General features: G+C 43.1%; 1 protein-coding gene across 1 annotated transcript in view; it reads right to left on the bottom strand.

Moving 5' to 3' along the window:
- The window catches only part of EMCN (endomucin), a 150,596-nt gene that overhangs the window by 48,865 nt on the left and 78,961 nt on the right, over positions 1–22,770 (bottom strand). The window contains 5 exon segments of the mRNA XM_065405167.1: positions 1,185–1,232; positions 8,332–8,385; positions 10,392–10,439; positions 11,231–11,307; positions 12,214–12,259. Of these exon segments, the coding sequence (XP_065261239.1) occupies positions 1,185–1,232; positions 8,332–8,385; positions 10,392–10,439; positions 11,231–11,307; positions 12,214–12,259 (273 nt within the window).

Raw genomic sequence — 22,770 nt, 5'->3', positions numbered from 1 at the left:
CATTAAAAGAACGTTATTAGGATTGCAAAGTTAAGCCCTCAAAAGTTAGGAAATGCCAAAATTAAGGTTGCCAATACAACCTTAATTCATCCCCCCTTGTGCATATGCATTATGACACAGTCTTTAACTGTATGATCACATAGTATTTTTTTCACAGAACTCCTGCGTCATTCAGTGCATATGCTAGACTTGTGCTAGGGACAAATCAGACTTGTGTAGTGAAGGAAACTGTTGTCCGTGGGACCCCTGCTTCATTTGTTGCAGAAGCTGGAAGTTGTGTAGTGGATGAGGCAAGATTTGCAGGAAGAGAAAGGATGGTCCCATGGTTAAGACAGCTGAATGTTGTTCTAGAAACTTGATTCTATCCCCGTCTCTGCCAGAGTTCTTGTGTGACGGCAGGCAAATCACTTAAACTAAACTTTTTACAGGTGGTCACTAATTGTGTGTTTCTCGTTTACTGGCTGCCCAACTCGAGACCCTGTAGTCCAATTTGCAGAAGTGCTGAGTGCTCACAGCTGCAACTGAATTCAGTGGGAGCTGTGCTCAGATATATGAAGTGCTACATAATATTAAGAACTCTGAAAGGTCATGTCCTAGACAGCTCAAATTGGGTACCCAAAATTAGTGGATATTTTGATCTTAATCTCTCTGTGCCTCAGCTCCCCATCTGTAAAATACTAGTAACAACACTCCTTCATCTCACATAACAGTTGTAAAGAGAGATGAATAAATGATTGTGAAGCCCTCAGATACTATAAACCCTCAGATTGCCAGAGAAAAGCCCATAAGGAAATTAATAATTCTGTCTTCAGAGCATGATTTCAACAGTGTGCATGGGGCCATACGTTGATCAATGAGGATAAAAGAAAATATTGAATAACTACTCATCAATTGAGCAATATCCATCCTGTGCAACAAACGAGGCAGGGATCCAGTGGAAAAAATAGTATGCAATCATGTAATTAAAGACTATAATAACGCATACGTACAATTAAGGTTGCACAGGCAGCTCGGAGGAGTTCAGCACAATTTTCTACTGACATTTATATTCCAAAACCAAAAAAAGTCTTCTTTAAATGCATGCCCAAGTTTGTGGTGTAGAGAATCACTCTCATTGTCTTATATGCACAGCAGGTGACAGAGACCTGTGAATCCCAGGCAAAGTGAAAACATTGAGCGCTTACCTGAGACATTTGTACTACTGCTTATAGTAATGGTTGAATCACTGGAAACTGAAAAGTAATATAAAGGATTGTGTTAGTGCAGACATCTGCCAGGTCTGTTTGGTGCTAAAATATGAAAGTTAATAATGTGCATACAAAGCATTTGTAACATTTAGGATCCTAATGCTTTCCCTTATGTTTCCAAAGATGTGCAGGATTTAGCTATACCACTTGCATTCACACCAAACTGAAATTAGTGGGAGCTGCATGGCTAAATCACATGGAAAGCATAGGGGTTTCTGTTGTATTCCTTGGTGGTATAGAGAGAATTTATCTGGTGAACCAATGATTTGCTAATTTCTCCTGAAGATGTATAAAAAAGATGAATATAAACTGTATGGATTAGAACAGAGGTGCCCAAATTTTTCAGACTACTGCAGTTTTACCAGAGTATGACCTTGGCCCATCACTTCTTATTCAATTGTTCATGCTCTAACTCACAATGGAGTGAGAGCTACACCAACTGTAGGCCTTGTCTATGTTTGAAAGACCTAGTGAAGACACAGTTTAGACTGGCAAAAGTGTTCTCTTGCTGGTACGATTTATACCAGCTCCCCAACCAAAATAAGCTCTAATGGTAAAGGTAACTGTTGTTACACTAGTCAAACTCCTAACCCATATAATTACACTAGCAGAAATTTTAGGTATAGGCCAGCCTTAGTCTCATAAACAGTCCATGATTTGTTGTTTAGAGCACGGTCAAAGGAATGGGAGAAACAACAATGCATGGGCGTGCAGCATGTTCAAGGTATCTTGTGTCATCATCTACACCAGTGCAAAGCCAACTCTTGGGAGATTATCACAATAAATGGTGCTTTTTTTAAAGCACCAATGGCTGAAAGCAGGTAATTTTGTGAAAATCTCAGATTTCATCACAAAAAGTGGAGAAAAGTTCTGAGAACATGACCCAAGTGCACACTAAAGGCTCAGAAATTAGAAGACAAATTTAAAGAACCACCAAATTTATATATTTTTTAAAAACTTCTGATTTTTAAATCCTTTTTTTTTTTTTGCTTGTGTCATGATTTTTGCATGCTGGGGCTGGCAATGTGACAGCACAGTGGGTGTAAAACACTACTTTTTTACACCCACCCCATACTGCTGCCAATGACTGCGTAAGGTGCAGGGCAGCAGACAATCAGGGCCATGATAATCAAGTCTGAGGAGGAAGAGATCGGCTTCATTAGTGAACAGAATCAGCAGAGAGGCACAAAATCATCATATAGTGTGACATCCTGATGTTTGGCTTTGTATCATGACATATTGTCGTGATGTATTAACACTCTATGGTGTAGACACAGAGCAGCACACTGCTATTATGATGTGACTCCATTCATAGTACTCTCATGTCGTCCCCCTGTATTGGCTGCTGGGTAGAGCAGTCAGCTTTGTTCCTTTTGCTCAGCACACTGCACTCGCATTAGCATTTCTGAGATCAGCCAAAGTGAGAGAGCTGAGATATGACCTGTAAAGTATTAGTTGATTAGAAACCAGAGGAATCTGTGTGCTCTATATCATACTATAGATCTGAGAAAGGTACATTAACAAAGCTGGCCTAAAATGGCAGAGTCATTCTTTCCTTGCCCATATTTCATACTAGGGCAGGGTTTCTCAAACAGGGGTCGCCACTTGTGTAGGGAAAGCCCCTGGCGGGCCAGGCAGGTTTGCTTACCTGCCCCGTCCACAGGTCCGGCCAGTCGTGGCTCCCACTGGCCGCGGATCGCTGCTCCGGGCCAATGGGAGCTGCCAATGGGAGTAAGCGGCAGCCAGTAAGTCCCTCGGCCCGTGCCGCTTCCAGCAGCTCCCATTGGCTCGGAGCAGTGATCGGCGGCCAGTGGGAGCTGCAATCGGCTGGATCTGCGGACGGGGCAGATAAACAAACCTGCCGGGCCCGCCAGAGGCTTTCCCTAAACAAGCGGCGACCCCTGTTTGAGAAACCCTGTACTAGGGCAACATAGCTCTGTTTTGACACCCCCTTTTCTATTAATCTAGTCTTTGCTTTGTAAAATATGCAGTATATGGCATGAAGTATATTGATAATTTGCTAAGACACTCTGCTTGAAGAAAGCCATGGTCACCAATTCACATTTCTGGAAGATGCTAATCTCGGTTTTTCTTTTCCATGGGGAAGGTATCCAATCAATGACTCCCCCAATTTTTTCATAGCCAGAAGTGCATCCTTTCACTTTATGGAGACAACTATCAAGCAAGCTGGAGTATGGAAACAGCCTCAGAGATCTTGGAGGGAGGGAGGTCAGATATGGGGCTTTTAAAAATATAGGAGAGCTTAATTTTTCACCTTATTTTATCATTTACTTTGTGCCAAATGCATGCAAAATGATAAAGTATGATTTAGTAATATTTCATGCCTACTTGGCACAGCTGTAAATGGTGACACAAGGCAGAGGGGAATCCAGCTCATTGTGTGGTCTTAAGAGGTGGTTCCTTCTCTCTTCCCCCTCCCCCCTACTATTAGTGATATCTGGCCATATCTGAATTGGTGGGCTAGAAATAAAAAACTCTGTATTCTACAAACCCTTGAGCCTCACAGTCCTCTCCTGCACCTCCATGTGCTTACCATTTAGTGACTAGGTTCAAGCTGCAGCATATGGTGCTAGCTCATTGCATTACCTTGCTATGCACAAATTCTTTCATCTGAGCTGCAAGGCAATAAGTGAAGTCTAACCACTAAACTTTCAACATAGTGCACAGGCTTTGTAGCCTAGCAACTAGGCTTGATGTTAACAGGAAAAAATAGCATAATATCTGCATGCCTCTTTGAAAGTGCAAGGCAAAGCACTCTATGTTATATGCAGTCACTGTGTCAATATTCTCTGATTTCCCTTGACATTTTCCTCTTGGTCACTAAGTGAAACAGTTCTGCCCTTCCCACTGATACATTAGTAATCTAAAAAATTAGTTCTTGATGGGGAATCATCATCAAATGGTGTGTTTATCATGGGGTTCCACATGGATCAGTACTAGGACTGATACTATTCAACATTTTCATGAATGATCCATAGGCAGATATATCATCACAGCTGATACAATTTGTGGATGACACAAAGATTGGTGTTATGATGGGGCCAGGGCAATCATACAGAGCTATTTGATCACATGATAAACTGGGTCCATTGGGATAAAATGCATTTTAATATAACCAAATGAAAAGTTTTACACCTACGAACAAGCAATACAGGCCAGGTCTACAGAATGGGGGTCTGTATCCTAGCAATAACTTAGAAAAGGATTTATGAAGGATTTATTTATGTATGGGTCATAGTGGTCAAGCAACTCCACATGAGCTCCCAGTGCGATGCCATGGTAAAAAGGGCTAATGAGATTCTTGGATGTATAAACAGGGGAGTAGTAAGTAGGGAAGTGATTTTACTTCTGAATACAGCATTGGTGAGACCAATACTGGACAGTATATATAGTTCTTCTGTCCACAATGTAAAAAATATATTGAAAAATTGGAAAGGGTGCATTACAAAGCCACAGAAATGGTTTGAGGGCTGGAGAAAATGCCTTAAAGTGAGAGATTTAAAGAGCTTATTAAAAAGAAGGTTATGCGGTGACTTGATTATAGTGTGTAAACGCCTTCATGGGAAGAAAATACCAGGTACTAAAGGGTTCTTTAATCTAGCAGAGAAAGGCATAAAGAGAACCAAAGGCTGGAACAAACCATCCCGATGTGTAGAAAGAATAGTAAATATAGCAGGTGACCAGCCTGGCTTAACAGTGAAATCCTTGCTGATCTTAAACACAAAAAAGAAGCTTACAAGAAGTGGAAGATTGGACAAATGACCAGGGAGGAGTATAAAAATATTTTTCAGGCATGCAGGAGTGAAATCAGGAAGGCCAAATCACACTTAGAGTTGCAGCTAGCAAGAGATGTGATGATGTTCGTCCATCCTTATCGATGAAGACCTCAACAACTCATTCTTTCGATGACCGGGCTCTGTGCGTCCGGAGATGACGGATCAGTCCGATTCGGGCGTGGAACGTCCTGTCACACGTCGGGCAAACATATAATGGCACTGTCAATGGTGTACGAGCAGCTCTGGACTTGCGCAGCTCACGCTTTTTCTCAGCCTCAGCAATACGCCTCACCTCAGAGGTATTACTGCTTGTGTGAATGAGGCTGTGCCATGCTGAACGGTTCAGTGCGAAGGTTTCCCATGTGGCGGTGTTGATCTCAAAGGACTTCAAAGAGGTCTTCAGCGTGTCCTTGAACCGCTTCTTTTGTCCTCCATGGGAACACTTTCCCTGAGTGAGTTCTCCGTAGAAGAGCTGTTTAGGAATGCGTTCATCTGACATTCTCACAACATGTCCGGCCCACCTGGTCTGGGCTCTCATCAGCAATGTGTAAACTGACGGCAGACTGGCTCTAGTAAGGACATCAGTATCGGGCACTTTGTCCTGCCATCTGATTTTTAGAAGCTTTCGCAGACAGGAAATGTGGAAGTGATTGAGCCTTCGTGCATGACTCCGATAGACAGTCCACGTCTCGCAGGCGTACAGCAGAGTTGGAAGCACCACTGCTCACTCGGTAGACCTTCAGCTTCATTGGTAGGCTGATCCCTCGACGTTCCCAAACATTGGAGCGCAATCGGCCAAATGCAGAGCTGGCTTTAGCAATTCTGCAGTTTACTTCATCATCGATTGACACTGCTCGGGAAAGGGTACTGCCCAGGTATGTGAAGTGGTCCACTGTCTGAAGTCTCTGTCCATTTACAGTGATGGACGGTTCTGAGTACGAAGCGTGGGGAGCTGGCTGGTGCATGACCTCAGTCTTCTTGATGTTAATGGTGAGACCGAAGTTGTTGCATGCAGTTGAAAACTTGTCCATACTGGCTTGCATTTCTGGCTCTGTACTAGCATTCAGAGCACAATCATCGGCAAAGAGAAAGTCTCAAAGTACAGTTTCCTTCACCTTGGTGATGGCACGCAGTCGCCTCAGATTAAATAGCAAGAGATGTAAGAGTAACAAGAAGGGTTTCTTCAGGTATGTTAGCAACAAGAAGAAAGTCAAGGAAAGTGTGGGTCCCTTACTGAATGAGGGAGGCAACCTAGTGACAGAGGATGTGGAAAAAGCTAATGTACTCATTGCTTTTTTTGCCTCTGTCTTCACGAACAAGGTCAGCTCCCAGACTACAGCACTGGGCAGCACAGTATGGGGAGGAGGTGACCAGCCCTCTGTGGAGAAAGAAGTGGTTCAGGACTATTTAGAAAAGCTGGATGAGCACAAGTCCATGGGGCCAGATGCACTGCAGCCGAGGATGCTAAAGGAGTTGGCGGATGTGATTGCGGAGCCATTGGCCATTATCTTTGAAAACTCATGGTGATTGGGGGATGTCCTGGATGACTGGAAAAAGGCTAATATAGTGCCGATCTTTAAAAAAGGGAAGAAGGAGGATCTGGGGAACTACAGGCCAGTTAGCCTCACCTCAGTCCCTGGAAAAATCATGGAGCAGGTCCTCAAGGAATCAATTCTGAAGAAATTAGAGGAGAGGAAAGTGAACAGGAACAGTCAGCATGGATTCACCAAGGGCAAGTCATGCCTGACTAACCTAATTGCCTTCTATGACGAGATACTGGTTCGCTGGATGAGGGGAAAGCGGTGGACGTGTTATTCCTTGACTTTAGCAAAGCTTTTGATACGGTCTCCCACAGTATTCTTGCCAACAAGTTAAAGAAGTATGGGCTGAAAAAATGGACTATAAGGTGGACAGAAAGCTAGCTAGATCATCGGGCTCAACGCGTAGTGATCAATGGCTCCATGTCTAGTTGGCAGCCGGTATCAAGCAGAGTGCCACAAGGGTTGGTCCTGGGGCCGGTTTTGTTCAATATCTTCATTAATGATCTGGAGGATGGCGTGAACTGCACCCTCAGCAAGTTTGCAGATGACACTAAACTGGGAGGAGTGGTAGATACGCTGGAGGGTAGGGATAGGAAACAGAGGGACCTAGACAAATTAGAGGATTGGGCCAAAAGAAATCTGATGAGGTTCAACAAGGACAAGTGCAGAGTCCTGCACTTGGGATGGAAGAATCCCATTCACTGCTACAGACTAGGCAGCAGTTCTGTAGAAAAGGGCCCAGGGGTTACAGTGGACTAGAAGCTGGATATGAGTCAACAGTGTGCCCTTGTTGCCAGGAAGGCTAACAGCATTTTGGGCTGTATAAGTAGGAGCATTGCCAGCAGATCGTTCGCCTCTATTTGGCATTGGTGAGGCCTCATCTGCAGTACGGTATCCAGTTTTGGGCCCCACACTACAAGAAGGATGTGGAAAAATTGGAAAGAGTCAAGCGGAGGGCAACAAAAATGATTAGGGGGTTGGAGCACATGACTTATGAGGAGCGGCTGAGGGAACTGGGATTGTTTAGTCAGCAGAAGAGAAGACTCGGGGGATTTGATAGCTGCTTTCAACTACCTGAAAGGGGTTGCAAAGAGGATGGATCTAGACTGTTCTCAGTGGTAGCAGATGACAGAACAAGGAGTAATGGTCTCAAGTTGCAGTAAAGGAGGTTTAGGTTGGATATTAGGAAAAACTTTTTCACTAGGATGGTGGTGAAGCACTTGAATGGGTTACCTAGGGAGGTGGTGCAATCTCCTTCCTTAGAGGTTTTTAAGGTCAGGCTTGACAAAGCCCTGGCTCGGATGATTTAGTTGGGGATTGGTCCTGCTTTGAGCAGGGAGTTGGACTAGAGGACTCCAGAGGTCCCTTCCAACCCTGATATTCTATGATTCTATTATTCTATGGAAGCTGAAGCCAGACAAAATTAAAATGAGAAATAAGCCATGCATTTTTAAACAGTAAGGGTGATTAATCATTGGAACAAGCTATCAAAGGAAACATCTATTGATGTCTTCAGATCAAGACTGGATGCTTTTCAGGATAATATGCTTTAGCCAAACACAAGGGATTGGACTCAATACAGGGGGAGCTAAATGAAATGCAATGGCCTGTACTACACATGAGGTCAGATTAAAACATCTAATGGTCCCTTGTTGCCATAAACTTCAAGAATCTATGAAACATCATCGATTAATGTGTCTGTTCTAAACAGACTATAAATAAGATTATAAAAGGATGTAGTCTTACCTGTAGTTGACTGAATGTTCTTGGATGGTGGAGTCATAGATGAATTTTCTTGTGCTGATATTTTGATAAAAGAAACACTATTAGTCAGTTAACCACTGTTCTGAACAGATGTCTATCAAAGGAATAATCAACAATCAAACAAGGGAGGAAAAGTGGAGTCATTCTGCAGAGCAGCTCTCTTTGAGCAGTTGGTAATGCTTTCCTTTGATGGTTTATGGATTAACCTTATCTTTTAAAAACTGCCAATTGTTTTGTGCATTTTGTGATTCCAAGAAACAGTTTGATCTCTTTTGTAGTGTGTTTTCTAACAGCCTCCTTAAATACTCTTGCAAATTTTGCAAGTGCATCTATTTTGTGCATTCAGTGACCTGTGAAGAGATACCTCTGCAAATTTTGCTTGCATAATTAAGGAGTTTGTTTCAAACTTTGACCTCATATCTTATCTTTTAAAAGGTTTGTGTAAAGATTGTTTTCATTTGTGTAACAGCTACTAAACTATTAAAATTATAGCAACTAACTACGGGGTGTTGAATATATGTAGTCCTGGGCATATCTTGATCTGCTCTAAGTGGGCTATATTCCTGGATTCCATTCTGGGTGGAGAAGCTTGGTTTCTTGTATTATGGCCAGATAAGTAATTGAATTAGAGTCCTTGGGAAAAGCCACGTAGGAAGCATTCAGAAGGAAACTCTATTTGCTGGACTCTTCTCTTTGAACAGCATCCCAGTAGGGTGCAAACTGGCACTATCCTGCTGGAATTATCATCATTCAAATGAGATGTAAAACGTTAAGTAGTGAAAAATCTCACAGCACTCTTCAGGAGGGCAAGGATATTAACCTAACATCAGCATTCTGGCCAAATCCCAAGGTGGATATAATCTGCCTACCTAAAATTCCCTCTTTCATTCAATATCACATTCTTCTCTTCCTCTCCTAAAATTAACACATTGTGTAGTTTTACAATATGCTTGGGAAACATTTAGCACGTTTCACCAAAAAAATGATTGCCTTTCAATGACAGTACATAAGGCCAAATTCTGCCTTCTCTCCCCCGAGACACACCACTTTCTTAATAGTAGTGTGTGCTTGTGTCTGTCAGTCTGTACCTAAGGATAGAATTAGTCTAATAATTCATATAGAAACTATAATTTGTTAGATGCAGTCACTGTGTCAATATTCTCTGATTTCCCCTGACATTTTCCTCTTGGTCACTCAGTGATACAGTTCAGCCCTTCCCACTGATATATTACTGCAGTAATTCACCAAATAGCTACTCAGTCAGTTGACTTTGGGGTTCTTCTGCAGAAAAGATTTCTGTCTGCTTGGCAACAGCAGAACTGAATTTACAGCAAAGCATCACAAAATAGAGAAAGAGGCTGCTGTACAGAACAATGTCAAACAAACCTGATTTCATTCTTTGCTGAAATTACAAGTTTGGTTAATTGGGAAAAATCTATTCCTGATTAACTATTCCTGATCTATTCCAAGTGTGGACACTCTTATTCCAGAAGAAGAGTGCTTTATTCAAATTAGTTTACTACATGGATTAAACTAAATTGAAATAAGGCACTTTTATTCTGGTATAAAAGCATCCACATTTGGATATAGTCAGGAATAGTTAATTGGCTTTAAATACATACCCCGCCATCTTCCAAAGTAAATGTTCATGCGTAGATAAGCCCTTAGACTTTTGTATGGCATTTGACTTAGTACTGCACAACATTCCGATTAAAAAATTAGCACTATAGAATACCAATAAAGCCTGTGATAAGTAGCTAAATGACTGGTCTAAAAAATCAGTTCTCAATGGGGAATCATCATCAAATGATGTGTTTATCGTGGGGTTCCACCTGGATTAGTACGAGTCCTGATACTATTCAACATTTTCATGAATGATCCGAAAGCATATATATCATCACAGCTGCTCCAATTTGTGGACTACACAAAGATTGGTGTTATGATGGGGCCAGGGCAATCATACAGAGCTATTTGATCACATGATAAACTGGGTCCATTCGGATAAAATGCATTATAAGATAACCAAATGAAAAGTTATACACCTAGGAACAAAAACTACAGGCCATGTCTACAGAATGGGGGTCTGTATCCTAGAAAGCAATAACTTAGAGAAGGATTTATGAAGGATTTAAGGGTCATAGTGGTCAAGCAATTCCACATGAGCTCCAAGTGTGATGCCATGGTAAAAAGGGCTATTGCAATCCTTGGATGTATAAACAGGGGAGTAGTAAGTAGGGAAGTGATTTTACTTATGAATACAGCATTGGTGAGACCAATACTGGAACAGTATATATAGTTCTTGTGTCCACAATGTAAAAAATATATATTGAAAAATCGGAAAGGGTGCATTTCAAAGCCACAGAAATGGTTTGAGGGCTGGAGAAAATGCCTTAAAGTGAGAGATTTAAAGAGCTTATTAAAAAGAAGGTTATGTGGTGACTTGATTATAGTGTGTAAACGCCTTCATGGGAAGAAAATACCAGGTACTAAAGGGTTCTTTAATCTAGCAGTGAAAGGCATAAAGAGAACCAAAGGCTGGAAGCTGAAGCCAGACAAAATTCAAATGAGAAATAAGGCACACATTTTTAAACAGTAAGAGTGATTAATTATTGGAACAAGCTACCAAAGCAAGCATCTATTGATGTCTTCAGATCAAGACTGGATGCTTTTCTGGATAATATGCTTTAGCCAAATACAAATGATTGGACTCAATACAGGGATAGCTGAATGAAATGTAATGGCCTTTGCTATACACTCGGTCAGATAAAAAGATCTAATGGTCCTTTTTTGCCTTAAACTTCAAGAATCTATGAAACATCATCGATTAATGTGTCTGTTCTAAACAGACTATAAATAAGATTATAAAAGGATGTAGTTTTACCTGTAGTTGACTGAATGTTCTTGGATGGTGGAGTCATAGATGAATTTTCTTGTGCTGATATTTTGATAAAAGAAACACTATTAGTCAGTTAACCACTGTTCTGAACAGATGTCTGTCAAAGGAATAATCAGCAATCAAACAAGGGAGGAAAAGTGGTCATTCTGCAGAGGAGCTCTCTTTGAGCAGCTGGTAAAACTTTCCTTTGATAGTTTATGGATTAACCTTATCTTTTTAAAAACGGCCAATTTTTTTGTGCATTTTGTGATTCCAAGAAACAGTTTGATCTCTTTTGTAGTGTGTTTTCTAACAGACTCCTTAAATACTCCTGCAAATTTTGCAAGTGCATCTATTTTGTGCATTCAGGAACCTGTGAAGAGGTACCACTGCAAATTTTGCTTGCATAATTAAGAAGTGTATTTCAAAATTGACCACATATCTTTTCTTTTAAAATGTCATAGTTACATTTGTGTAACAGCTATTAAACTACTAAAATTATAGCAACTAACTATGGGGTTACTTCAGTACAATCATCTAGTGTGAAAGTAGTCTCAAGTTTGTTTTCCATACTAGGACTCAAGATTCTGTGAGTCTGAGGATCCCGCATAGGAGTTTGAAAAGTTACCTTCATAGCTTTTGCTACACTTTTTGGTGGCAGATTTTCTTTTTGTGATGATATCCTGGGCATATCTTGATCTGCTCTAAGTGGACTTCTGGGTGGAGTCAGATAAGTAATCGAATTAGAGTCCTTGGGAAAAGCCACGTAGGAAGCATTCAGAAGGAAACTCTCTATTTGCTGGACTTTTCTCTTTGAACAACATCCCAGTACGGTGCACACTGGCACTATGCTGCTGGAATTATCATCATTCAAATAAGATTTAAAATGTTAAGTAGTGAAAAATCTCACGGCACTCTTCAGGAGGGCAAGGATATTAACCTAACGTCAGCATTCTGGCCGATTCCCAAGGTGGATATAATCTGCCTACCTGAAATTCCCTCTTTCATTCAAAATCACATTCTTCTCTTCCTCTCCTAAAATTGAGATGTTGTGTAGTTTTACAATACGCTTGGGAAACATTTAGCACGTTTCACCAAAAAATTGATTGCCTTTCAATGACAGTACATAAGGCCAAATTCTGTCCTCAGATACACACAAACACACACACACACCCTTTTAATACGAGTGTGTGCATGTGTCCATCTGTATGTATCGAAGAGTAGAATTAGTCCAATAATTTATATAGAAACTATAATTGGTTAGATGCAGTCACTGTGTCAATATTCTCTGATTTCCCCTGACATTTTCCTCTTGGTCACTCAGTGATAAAGTTCTGCCCTTCCCACTGATACATTACTGCAGTAATTCATCAAGTATCTACTCAGTCAGTTGACTTTGGGGTTCTTCTGCAGAAAAGATTTCTAGCTGATTGGCAACAGCAGAACTGAATTTACAGCAAAGCATCACAAAACAGAGAAAGAGGCTGCTGTACAGAACAATGTCAAACAAACCTGATTTTATTCTTTGCTGAAATTACAAGTTTGGTTAATCTGAGGCCTGGTCTACACTACGAGTTTAGGTCGACTTTAGCCGCGTTAAATCGAATTTAGCCTGGACACGTTCACACGACGAAGCCCTTTCTTTCGACTTAAAGGGCCCTTTAAACCGGTTTCTTTACTCCACCTCCGACGAGGGGATTAGCGATCAAATCGGCCTTAGGGGGTCGGAATTGGGTTAGTGTGGACGGAATTCGACGTTATTGGCCTCCGGGAGCTATCCCACAGTGCTTCATTGTGACCGCTCTGGACAGCACTCTCAACTCAGATGCACTGGCCAGGTAGACAGGAAAAGCCCCGCGAACGTTTGAATTTCATTTCCTGTTTGCTGAGCGTGGAGAGCACAGGTGACCACGCAGAGCTCATCAGCACAGGTAACCATGATGGAGTCCCAGGATCGCAAAAGAGCTCCAGCATGGACAGAACGGGAGGTACGGGATCTGCTCGCCATATGGGGAGATGAATCAGTGCTGGCTGAACTCCGAAGCAGTAAACGAAATGGCAAAATATTAGAAAAGGTCTCCAAGGCCATGAAGGACAGAGGCCATAACAGGGACGCACAGCAGTGCCGCGTGAAAATTAAGGAGCTAAGGCAAGCCTACCACAAAGCCAGAGAAGCAAACGGAAGGTCCGGGGCTGAGCCGCAAACATGCCGCTTCTACGCGGAGCTGCATGCCATTCTAGGGGGTGCAGCCACCACTACCCCAACCGTGTGCTATGAGTCCCTCACTGGAGAAACACACAGGGAAGCGGGTTCGGGGTACGAGGAAGATGAGGATGAAGATAATGTAAATAGCTCACAGCAGCAAGGAAGCGGAGAAACCGGTTTCCCCAACAGCCAGGATATGTTTATCACCCTGGACCTGGAACCAGTAACCCCCGAACTCACCCAAGACCCTGTGGGCACACAGGGGACCTCTGGTGAGTGTACCTTTGTAAATATTACACATGGTTTAAAAGCAAGCGTGTTTAATGATTAATGATTAATTTGCCCTGGCAATCGCGGCCAGTACAGCTACTGGAAAAGTCTGTTAACGTGTATGGGGATGGAGAGGAAATCCTCCAGGGACATCTCCAGAAAGCTCTCCTTCATGTACTCCCAAAGCCTTTGCAAAAGGTTTCTGGGGAGGGCTGCCTTATCCCGTCCGCCATGGTAGGACACTTTACCACGCCAGGCCAGTAGCACGTAGTCTGGAATCATTGCATAACAAAGCATGGCAGCGTATGGTCCCGGTGTTTCCTGGCATGCAGACAACATCCATTCCTTATCGCTCTTTGTTATCCTCAGGAGAGTGATATCATTCACGGTCACCTGGTTGAAATGGGGCAATTTTATTAAGGGGACATTCAGAGGTGCCCGTTCCTGCTCTGCTGAACAGAAATATTCCCCGCTGTTAGCCACGCGGTGGGGGGGAGGGGTGAAGTGATCATCCCAGAGAATTGGGTGTGTGGGGGAGGGGAATTAGTTGGGTTTGTGCTGCACGTTAACCCTGAAACCGCAGCCCCTCCTTTTACATTGCAAACCCATTTTAAATGGCCAACCCAACGGGTGCTTGGTATGGTTAATGAGAGCAGTACTGTTTGAAACCATCCCCACATGTTAAGAAGGTTAAAAAAGCCAAAAGAATGTGTCTTACCATGGCTGCCTGCAAGCTGAAATCTGTTGCCTGGCACTGCGTGAGTGATCTCTCACACCAAACCGGCAGGCCCTCAATATAAGAGGAAAAATGCGACCTTGTAACGAAAGCACATGTGCTGTGTGATGTGAACAGCAAAATTTAACGTGAAAGAGTGTACCCATTGTTCTCTAAAATATATCTTTTTTAACCACCTCTCCCTTCTCCTCCACCAGCTGCAAATGTTTCTCCTCCACAGAGGCTAGTGAATATTCGAAAGCGGAAGCGAAGGACGCGTGATGAAATGTTTACAGAACTACAGACTGCCTCCCACGCTGACAGAGCACAGCAGAATGCGTGGAGGCAGTCAATGACTGATTATAGAAAAGCCCAATATGAGCGAGAGGAGAGGTGGCGTGCTGAATCGCGGGCTGAAGAGGAGAGGTGGCGTGCTGAATCGCGGGCTGAAGATGAGAGGTGGCGTCAGCTTGCACACAGAAGGCAAGAGTCGATGCGCCGGCTGCTGGAGCATCAAACTGATATGCTCCAGTGTATGGTTGAGCTGCAGGAAAGGCAGCAGGAGCACAGACCGCCGCTACAGCCCCTGTGTAACCAACAGCCCTCCTCCCCAAGTCCCATTGCCTCCTCACACAGACGCCCAAGAACACGGTGGGGGGGCCTCCGGCCACCCAGTCACTCCACCCTAGATGATTTCCCGAGCAATAAGTGTTAAAGTTTTAAAGTTTTAAACTGCAGTGTGTCCTTTTCCTTCCCTCCTCCCCCACCCATCCCGGGCTACCTTTGCAATTATCCCCCTAGTTGTGTGATGAATTAATAAAGAATGCATGAATGTGAAGTAACAATGACTTTATTGCCTCTGCAAGTGGTGCTTGAAGGGGGGAGGGTAGGGTAGGGTGGGGTGGTTGGTTTACAAGGAAGTAGAGTTAACCGGGTGGGTGGGGGGGCGGAGATTTCATCAAGGAGAAACAAACAGAAGTTTCACACCGTAGCCTGGCCAGTCACAAAACTCGTTTTCAAAGCTTCTCTGATGCGCACCGCACCCTGCTGTGCTCCTCAAACCGCCCTGGTGTCTGGCTGCGCGTAATCAGCGGCCAGGCGATTTGCCTCTACCTCCCACCCTGCCATAAATGTCTCCCCCTTACTCTCACAGATATTGTGGAGCGCACAGCAAGCAGCAATAACAATGGGAATATTCTTTTCGCTAAGGTCTGAGCGAGTCAGTAAGCTGCGCCAGCGCGCTTTTAAACGCCCAAATGCACATTCCACCACCATTCGGCACTTGCTCAGCCTGTAGTTGAACAGGTCCTGACTCCTGTCCAGGCTGCCTGTGTACGGCTTCAAGAGCCATGGCATTAAGGGGTAGGCTGGGTCCCCAAGGATCACGATAGGCATTTCAACATCCCCAACTGTTATTTTCTGGTCCGGGAAGAAAGTCCCTTCCTCCAGCTTTCGAAACAGAACAGAGTGCCTGAAGACGCGAGCATCATGTACCCTTCCCGGCCAGCCCACGTTGATGTCGGTGAAACGTCCCTTGTGATCCACCAGGGCTTGCAGCAGCATTGAAAAGTACCCCTTGCGGTTTATGTACTCGGTGGCTTGGAGCTCCGGTGCCAAGATAGGGATATGGGTTCCATCTATCGCCCCACCACAGTTTGGGAATCCAATTGCAGCAAAGCCATCCACTATGTCCTGCACGTTTCCCAGAGTCACTACCCTTGATATCACCAGGTCTCTCATTGCCCTGGCAACTTGGATCACAGCAGCCCCCACAGTCGATTTGCCCACTCCAAATTGATTCCCGACTGACCGGTAGCTGTCTGGCGTTGCAAGCTTCCACAGGGCTATCGCCACTCGCTTTTCAACTGTGAGGGCTGCTCTCATCCTGGTATTCTGGCGCTTCAGGGCAGGGGAAAGCAAGTCACAAAGTTCCATGAAAGTGCCCTTACGCATGCGAAAGTTTCGCAGTCACTGGGAATCGTCCCACACCTGCAGCACGATGCGGTCCCACCAGTTTGTGCTTGTTTCCCGGGCCCAGAATCGGCGTTCCACGGCATCAACCTGCCCCAGGAACACCATGATTTCCACATTGCTGGGGCCTGTGCCTTGTGAGAGGTCTAGGTCCATGTCCATTTCCTCATCACTCTCGTCGCCGCGCTGCAATCGCCTCCTCCTCGGCTGGTCCTGGTTTTGCTTTGGCATGTCCTGGCTCTGCATATACTCCAGGACAATGTGCGTGGTGTTCATAGTGCTCATAATTGCCGCGGTGATCTGAGCGGGCTCCATGATCCCAGTGCTAGCTATGGCGTCTGGTCTGAAAAAAGGCGCGAAACTAGTATCTGAAGGACCAGGGGAAGGAGGGAAGGAGGGAGGGAGGGAGGGGCGAGTGACGACATGGCGTACAGGTACAGGGAATTAAAATCAAGCAAGGTGGCTGTGCATCAGGGAGAAACACAAACAACTGTCACACAGAATGCCCCCCCCCCCCGAGATTGAACTCCTAAGCCTGGGTTTAGCAGGCCGTTGATTTGACGGAGGGAGGGGGGAAGGAAATGAATACAGAACAAATCTATTTTTTACATCTTAAGACGACAGTGCAGCATGACTGATAGCCCTCGGCATTTTCTGGGTGCTTGGCAGCAAATACTGGGCACTTGGCACTTAGCCTTCAGGCCTATTGCACGAACCCACTGCAGTATGATGATGATGGATACCAGTCATAATATACTATCTACTGCCAAAAGGCAAGGGGTTGCTGCTGTGTAGCAATGTAGCCCCACGTCTGCCAGCGCCATGTCTGCCAGCACCCAGATCGCCCTCGGCCTCTTCTGGGTGCTTAGCAGAAAATACTGGGTGCTTGGCAGAAAATAGCATACTACGACTGATAGCCATCATTGTCAAGACAGTTCGATAGGACAGAGCATGTCTGCCCAGGTGCCCATGATTGACAGCCACTGCTGTATGACGAGGACGGTTACCAGTCGTAATAAACCATCTACTGCCAAAAGGCAACAGGTAAGGGGCTGGTGCAATGCAGCCCTACGGCTGCCAGCCCCACAGCTACCAGCACCCAGATCGCCGATGAAGGCTACCAGTCATGCTGCACCGTCTACCGCCAAAAGGCAGTTAGCTGCTGCTGCTGTGTAGCAATGCAGTCCCACGTCTGCCGGCACCCGGATGACATATGGTGACGGTGAGCTGAGCTGAGCGGGCTCCATGCTTGCCGTGGTATGCTGTCTGCACAGGTAACCCAGGTAAAAAGGCGCAAATCTATTGTCTGCCGTTGCTGTGACGGAGGGGGAGGGGCCTGACGACATGTACCCAGAACCCCCTGCGGCACTGTTTTGCATCATTCGGGCATTGGGATCTCAACCCATAATTCCAATGGGCGCCGGATACTGCGGGAACTGTGGGATAGCTACCCATAGTGCAATGCGCCGGAAGTCGACGCTAGCCTCGGTACTGTAGACGCGGTCCGCCGACGTAATGCACTTAGAGCATTTTATGTGGGGACACACACAATCGGCTGTATACAACCGATTTCTATAAAACCGGCTTCTATTAATTCGATCTAATGTCGTAGTGTAGACATACCCTGAAAAATCTATTCTTGATTAACTATTCCTGATCAACTCCAAGTGTGGACACTCTAATTCCAGAAGAAGAGTGCTTTATTCAAATTAGTTTAGTACGTGGATTAAACTAAATTGAAATAAGGCACTTTTATTCTGGTATAAAAGCATCCACATTTGGAAATAGTCAGGAATAGTTAATTGGCTTTAAATACATACCCCGCCATCTTCCAAAGTAAATGTTCATGCGTAGATAAGCCCTTAGACTTTTGTATGGCATTTGACTTAGTACTGCACAACATTCCGATTAAAAAATTAGCATTATAGAATACCAATAAAGCATGTGGTAAGTATCTAAATGATTGGTCTAAAAATTAGTTCTCAATGGTGAATCATCATCAAATGATGTGTTTATCATGGGGTTCCACCTGGATTAGTACGAGACCTGATACTATTCAACATTTTCATGAATGATCTGAAAGCAGATACATCACCACAGCTGATAGAATTTGTGGATGACACAAAGATTGGTGTTATGAAAGGGCCAGAGCAATCATACAGAGCTATTTGATCACATGATAAGCTGGGTCCATTCAGATAAAATGCATTATAAGATAACCAAATGAAAAGTTATACACCTAGGAACAAAAACTACAGGCCATGTCTACAGAATGGGGGTCTGTATCCTAGAAAGCAATAACTTAGAGAAGGATTTATGAAGGATTTAAGGGTCATAGTGGTCAAGCAATTCCACATGAGCTCCAAGTGTGATGCCATGGTAAAAAGGGCTAATGTGATCCTTGAATGTATAAACAGGGGAGTAGTAAGTAGGGAAGTGATTTTTCTTCTGAATACAGCATTGGTGAAACCAATACTGGAATAGTATATCTAGTTTGGGTGTCTACATTGTAAAAAAGTTATTAATAAATTGGAAAGTGTGCATTACAAAGCCACAGAAATGGTTCGAGGGCTGGAGGAAATGCCTTAAAGTGAGAGATTTAAAGAGCTTATTAAAAAGAAGGTTGTGTGGTGACTTGATTATAGTGTGTAAACACCTTCATGGGAAGAAAATACCAGGTACTAAAGGGTTGTTTAATCTAGCAGAGAAAGGCATAAAGAGAATCAAAGCCTGGAAGGTGAAACCAGACAAAATTCAAATGAGAAATAAGGCACACATTTTTAAATGATAAGGGTGATTAATCATTGGAACAAGCTACCAAAGGAAGCATCTATTGATGTCTTTAGATCAAGACTGGATGCTTTTCTGGATAATATGCTTTAGCCAAACACAAATGATTGGACTCAATACAGGGATAGCTGAATGAAATGTAATGGCCTTTACTATACACTCGGTCAGATTAAAAGAGCTAATGGTCCTTTGTTGCCTTAAACTTCAGGAATCTATGAAACATCATTGATTAATGTGTCTGTTCTAAACAGATTATAAATAAGATTATAAAAGGATGTAGTCTTACCTGTAGTTGACTGAATGTTCTTGGATGGTGGAGTCATAGATGAATTTTCTTGTGCTGGTATTTTGATAAAAGAAACACTATTAGTCAGTTAACCACTGTTCTGAACAGATGTCTGTCAAAGGAATAATCAGCAATCAAACAAGGGAGGAAAAGTGGAGTCATTCTGCAGAGCAGCTCTCTTTGAGCAGCTGGTAAAACTTTCCTTTGATGGTTTATGGATTAACCTTATCTTTTAAAAAAGGCCAATTGTTTTGTGCATTTTGTGATTCCAAGAAACAGTTTGATCTCTTTTGAAGTTTGTTTTCTAACAGCCTCCTTAAATACTCTTGCAAATTTTGCAAATGCATCTATTAACCTAACTTCAGCATTTTGTCCAAATCCCAAGGTGGATATAATCTGCCTACCTGAAATTCCCTCTTTCATTCAATATCACATTCTCCTCTTCCTCTCTTAAAATTGAGATATTGTGAAGTTTTACGATATGCTTAGGAAACATTTAGCATGTTTCACCAAAAAAAATGACTGCCTTTCAATGACAGGACATAAGGCCTCAGACACACACACACACACACACACCCCTACACCTCTTTTTAATAGGAGTGTTAGCATGTGTCCTTCAGTATCTAAGGTTAGAATTAGTCCAATAATTTATATAGAAACTATAATTGGTTAGATGCAGTCACTGTGTCAATATTCTCTGATTTCCCCTGACATTTTCCTCTTGGTCACTCAGTGATACAGTTCAGCCCTTCCCACTGATACATTACTGCAGTAATTCATCAAGTATCTACTCAGTCAGTTGACTTTGGGATTCTTCTGCAGAAAAGATATGTGTCTGATTGGCAACAGCAGAACCGAATTCACAAGAAAGCATCACAAAACAGAGAAAGAGGCTGCTGTACAGAACAATGTCAAACAAACCTGATTTCATTCTTTGCTGAAATTACAAGTTTGGTTTATCTGTAAAAGCTATTCCTGATTAACTATTCCTGATCTATTCCAAGGGCTGGTCCACACTAACCCCCCACTTCGAACTAAGATACGCAACTTTAGCTACGTGAATAACGTAGCTGAAGTCGAAGTATCTTAGTTCGAACTTACCGCGGGTCCACACACGGCAGGCAGGCTCCCCCGTCGACTCCGCGTACTACCGGCGTCGACGGCGAGCACTTCCGGGATCGATCCGGGATTGATTTATCGCGTCTAGACAAGACGCGATAAATCGATCCCAGAAGATCGATTGTTTACCGCCGGACCCGGAGGTAAGTATAGACGTACCCCAAGTGTGGACACTCTTATTCCAGAATAAGAATGCTTTATTCAAATTAGTTTACCACATGCATTAAACTAAATTGAAATAAGGCACTCTTATTCTGGCATAAAAACGTCCACACTTGGAAATAGTCAGGAATAGTTAATTGGCTTTAAATACATACTCTGCCTGCTTCCAAAGTAAACTTTCCTGTGTAGATAAGCCCTTAGACTTTTGTAAGGCATTTGACTTAGTACTGCACAACATTCCAATTAAAAAATTAGCACTATAGAATACCAATAAAGCCTGTGATAAGTAGCTAAATGACTGGTCTAAAAAATTAGTTCTCAATGGGGAATCATCATCAAATGATGTATTTATCGTGGGGTTCCACATGGATTAGTACGAGTCCTGATACTATTCAACATTTTCATGAATGATCCGAAAGCATATATATCATCACAGCTGCTACAATTTGTGGACTACACAAAGATTGGTGTTATGATGGGGCCAGAGCAATCATACAGAGCTATTTGATCACATGATAAACTGGGTCCATTCGGATAAAATGCGTTATAAGATAACCAAATGAAAAGTTATACACCTAGGAACAAAAACTACAGGCCATGTCTACAGAATGGGGGTCTGTATCCTAGAAAGCAATAACAGAAAAGGATTCATGGGTCATAGTGGTCAAGCAACTCAACACACTGGTGTAAATTAGAAGTAACTATTTGCTTCAATGGAGATATGATTTTGATTTACATTGGTGGGAGGGCAGAATTAGACCCAGTGTTTGCACCCATGTTAATAGATAAGACTTTATCTGGAGGAGTGGTTAATTTTTATTCTTTGGAGATTCTGGGATTTCTTTCCCTAGAGAAAAACAAAACAAAACCAACTTTGGAATTAAAAATAGCTCTGGTCAAGTGGGTGGTAGGATCAGATGAGCAAGTCAATAGTCCTTTGTCCTATTTGAAATCCACAGGACTGATTGACAGGATGCTCAATTTGGCAACATAAATAGTCAGAGCTAATTAGTAAAATGAACTCAGTAGGTTGCATTGGTCAGTCTGACTGCTGACCAGTAGTGTTGGATGTCTTCTGCAGGCTGAATTTTTCTGAGCGGAGGAGGGAAAGTTTAGTGAAAATGTTCAGCCGTTTCCAAGAACAAGGCTAGGGAAATATATGTTGTTTTGCTCATGTTAAAAAATTCTGGTAATCTTTTCTTTAATCAGCTGTAGCACCCTTAATCTTCAGAGCAAGGACTTGAAATTTAGCAGGGAATGGCTGTTTTCTCAAGGATGTGCGTTTTTCCATCCTCATGAAAATTCACCAAAACTTGGCCTTTGAAAAAAATCACAGTTCACACATTCTTAATAGAGACGTCTTCAGTTTTAGCAGCTAAAATCTCTGAAAATTCCATCCTCACTAGATACTCCATCCCCTCACAGCTTCTAGGGATGACAGAATTTGTTTTTTCAGTTTGCTTTTTTTAAAAACCTAGGAAATTGCCTTAAAAACCCCTACATTAAAAGAACGTTATTAGGATTGCAAAATTAAGCCCTCAAAAGTTAGGAAATGCCAAAATTAAGGTTGCCAATACAACCTTAATTCAGCCCCCCTTGTGCATATGCATTACGACACAGTCTTTAACTGCATGATCACATAGTATTTTTTCCACAGAACTCCTGCGTCATTCAGTGCATATGCTGGACTTGTGCTAGGGACAAATCAGAGTTGTGTAGTGAAGGAAACTGTTGTCCGTGGGACCCCTGCTTCATTTGTTGCAGAAGTTGGAAAGTGTGTAGTGGATGAAGCAAGCATTTGCAGGAAGAGAAAGGATGGTCCCATGGTTAAGACAGCTGAATAGTGCTCTGGAAACTTGATTCTATCCCCATCTCTGCCAGAGTTCTTGTGTGACGGCAGGCAAATCACTTAAACTAAACTTTTTACAGGTGGTCACTAATTGTGTGTTTCTCATTTACTGGCTGCCCAAATCAAGACCCTGTAGTCCAATTTGCAGAAGTGCTGAGTGCTCACAGCTGCAACTGAA

Source organism: Emys orbicularis, chromosome 5 (genome assembly GCF_028017835.1).
Source record: "Emys orbicularis isolate rEmyOrb1 chromosome 5, rEmyOrb1.hap1, whole genome shotgun sequence".
NCBI lineage: Eukaryota > Metazoa > Chordata > Testudines > Emydidae > Emys > Emys orbicularis.
Note: the sequence above shows the minus strand (reverse complement) of the source record. Positions and strands in the feature narration are given on the sequence as shown.